The 2,602-nt window shown below is 44.5% G+C and overlaps 1 protein-coding gene across 1 annotated transcript in view; it reads left to right on the top strand.

The window, feature by feature from the left end:
- The first annotated feature begins 443 nt into the window (after positions 1–443).
- The window catches only part of tmlhe (trimethyllysine hydroxylase, epsilon), an 8,937-nt gene continuing 6,778 nt past the window's right edge, over positions 444–2,602 (top strand). Inside the window, exons 1-2 of the mRNA XM_008295932.1 lie at positions 444–761; positions 850–1,026. Coding sequence (XP_008294154.1) covers positions 632–761; positions 850–1,026 — 307 coding nt within the window. The 5' untranslated portion in view covers positions 444–631. The remainder of the gene's footprint in view (positions 762–849; positions 1,027–2,602) is intronic.

Raw genomic sequence — 2,602 nt, 5'->3', positions numbered from 1 at the left:
TACGAGAAACGTTAAAGTTATTAAAGACACACCTTCGCCGAACAGAAGAAGTTGAATAAAAGAAGTTTCAAATGTGCATAAACTCAGCAATCAGCTGGAGGCAGACAACAGGGTCACTGTGACCTGGAGGAGGACGGACGTGTTTCATGACAGGATAAAGGCGACCACTCAGAACAGCTTTGCCATGATTTACACTGACACTTCCCTATGTGGACCCGAAAAGGAAAAATGCACCAAAATCCTCTCCCTGTAGGGGTCAGAGGTTCCGGTTTTTCCTTTAATTTGTCACCTGGCTGTAGATCTGTGTGTTCCATAGTCTTTCCTATAGGCAACAGTAATAAAGGCACCAATGGGGGGCAGCAGTGCATTAAACCGAGCCACGTCTGAAGGGGAGAAGAAGAAGAAGAAGAAGGAAACACGCGAAGAAGAACCTATAGCGCTGTGGATAGTTTAATGATTAACTCGGACTTTCACTGCGTAGCCAAAATTGGCACTCTATAAAAACTTGTGCCAAAGTGAGCCCCAATCTGCTGTGACTCTGTTCTGTGATTGCGCAATTTTGTTTTCTGGGGATTTTTTTCACCCACTTTAATTTTAGACGTCAGACTGTGTTGTGGGTTCATCCAGCGGGATGTTTGTCAGGCTGAGCGCGACGCTGCGTCCTGCGCTCAGACGCGCTCAGCCGTCCTGGAGACCCCGGACGCAGAGCCGCGGATGTGCTGCCAAATCTGCCGCTGTCCATCTGCACCAGGACTGTCTCGGTGAGTTCATCTGCATACTTTAACCTGACTTTTTTAAAAAAATTTTAAACTTTATCACTAAAACCCTTCCAACACGTGAACCCACCAGAGCTCAGCTATGGAGGGACACCGATGCGCTTTAACTACGTGTGGCTGCGGGATCACTGCCGCTCCGCAGAATCTTTCAACTCCTCAACGCACCAGAGGAACGTGGACACCGGCAGCATAGAGCTCTCTATCCGGCCCGACAGGACCGCAGTGGAGGATGGACACCTGGTCCTCACCTGTAAGTGTGGCACACTGGGAACAGGTGGCCTGTCAGGAGCCTGTGAGCGTTCAGAGTGAATCCACAGTAATGAGTCAGTGTTCCAAGGCTGCACCAGGCAGCTGTGGAGGAATTAACACAACTGAAGTGGGTCCTGCAGAATTACACAATGTGGTGCATCAAAGTGTATGTGTAGGGCAAAATGATAATGTTGAGCAGATTGTGTTTAATTAAATCAAATCAAACTGTAAGGCCAGGTCATAATTCACTGCAGCAGCCAGTCGTGCAAAGTAACTGAAGTGAGTATAGTTACTTGCAAGTACTTGTGCTTTGAGTATTTTCATGTTATGCTACTCTCTACGTCTATCCCACTACTTCCAGAGTGACTTATGGTGCTCTCTGCTCCGCAATCTTGCACAATGGATAAAAAAACAAACTTTTAAAACACAAAACTCACAGTATGTAGTCAGGTTCACATTTAAGATGTAACACCTGAAAACAGATTTGTGCATCAAAACTTATTTTTTCTTTCCATTCCCATTAGTTATGTGTTGAGCCTCAGATTGATCTCCTGTCTCTGTATATAAAGTAGTTAAAGTAGCTCCACCTGCAGCAGCTCCAACACCAACATGCTGCTGGCACACTGATGCTCCACCGTTAATAATCTCATAAGTTCATGTATCAGTCAGAGGGGCCAAACCAGGATGTCAGCTTTCATATTTTAATTGCATTTGCTAATACTTAGATTTTTCAGGTAATGGATTGTTAAGTAGAGGATGTGAAGACTTTGTGCTTCACTGGCAGCAGCACTGGTCGGTCTGCAGGCCTCTAAAAGATTCTGCTGCATTAACTGTTCTGGCAAAACACACTTCTGGCACTCGGTCTGTCCATCCAATACTTTAGCTGGTGTTTGGATGGAACTCTTCAGAATTTGTCCTATTTTCTTACACATGTCAAGCTGCAGGGCTGGGCTGGTCTTTGAACTGGCTCACGATGCTCTCTGTTTGTGTAAAGATTCACTTTATTGTCAGGTGATGGTCGGAGCGGCGTCTGGTGAAGAAATAGACACGATGGCTGATTAAACTGTAAACCGGATGATAGAAAAAACACTTTAAAGGGACCACTGTGTTCCACTGATCAGCCGACCGTAATTGATATTATCACATGATCAGACAGATGTATTTACTGCTCATTTAATGCATTTTATGGAGACATAAAAGCTATCAGTTTCAAAAGAAGTGCAAAACTTACATGTGCTATGACTTTACGAGTGCATGTTAGAGATTAGAACATCGTAAAAAATGTAAATATTTACCATCAGCTGTGTAGTTTTTCAATTTGAGTACAAATACTGTGCATCTCTCGGCCCAGTTCGGTAAATTAACCACAATCATGAAGAAGACTGCTGACTTGTAAGTTGTCCACAGGATGATCATGGTCATCCTCCACAAGGAGTTTAGGCCACAGAATTAATGAAAAGTCTGGCTGCTGCTGTTTACAGACTTGTCTATCGAAGCATATTACTGGAAAGTTGACTGGAAGGGAGCAGCGTGGTCGATTCAAGAGCTTGGAAGAGCTTCACAACGAGTGAAAAAGG

This window comes from Stegastes partitus, unplaced genomic scaffold (genome assembly GCF_000690725.1).
Source record: "Stegastes partitus isolate 25-593 unplaced genomic scaffold, Stegastes_partitus-1.0.2 Scaffold1087, whole genome shotgun sequence".
Taxonomy (NCBI): domain Eukaryota; kingdom Metazoa; phylum Chordata; class Actinopteri; family Pomacentridae; genus Stegastes; species Stegastes partitus.
Note: the sequence above shows the minus strand (reverse complement) of the source record. Positions and strands in the feature narration are given on the sequence as shown.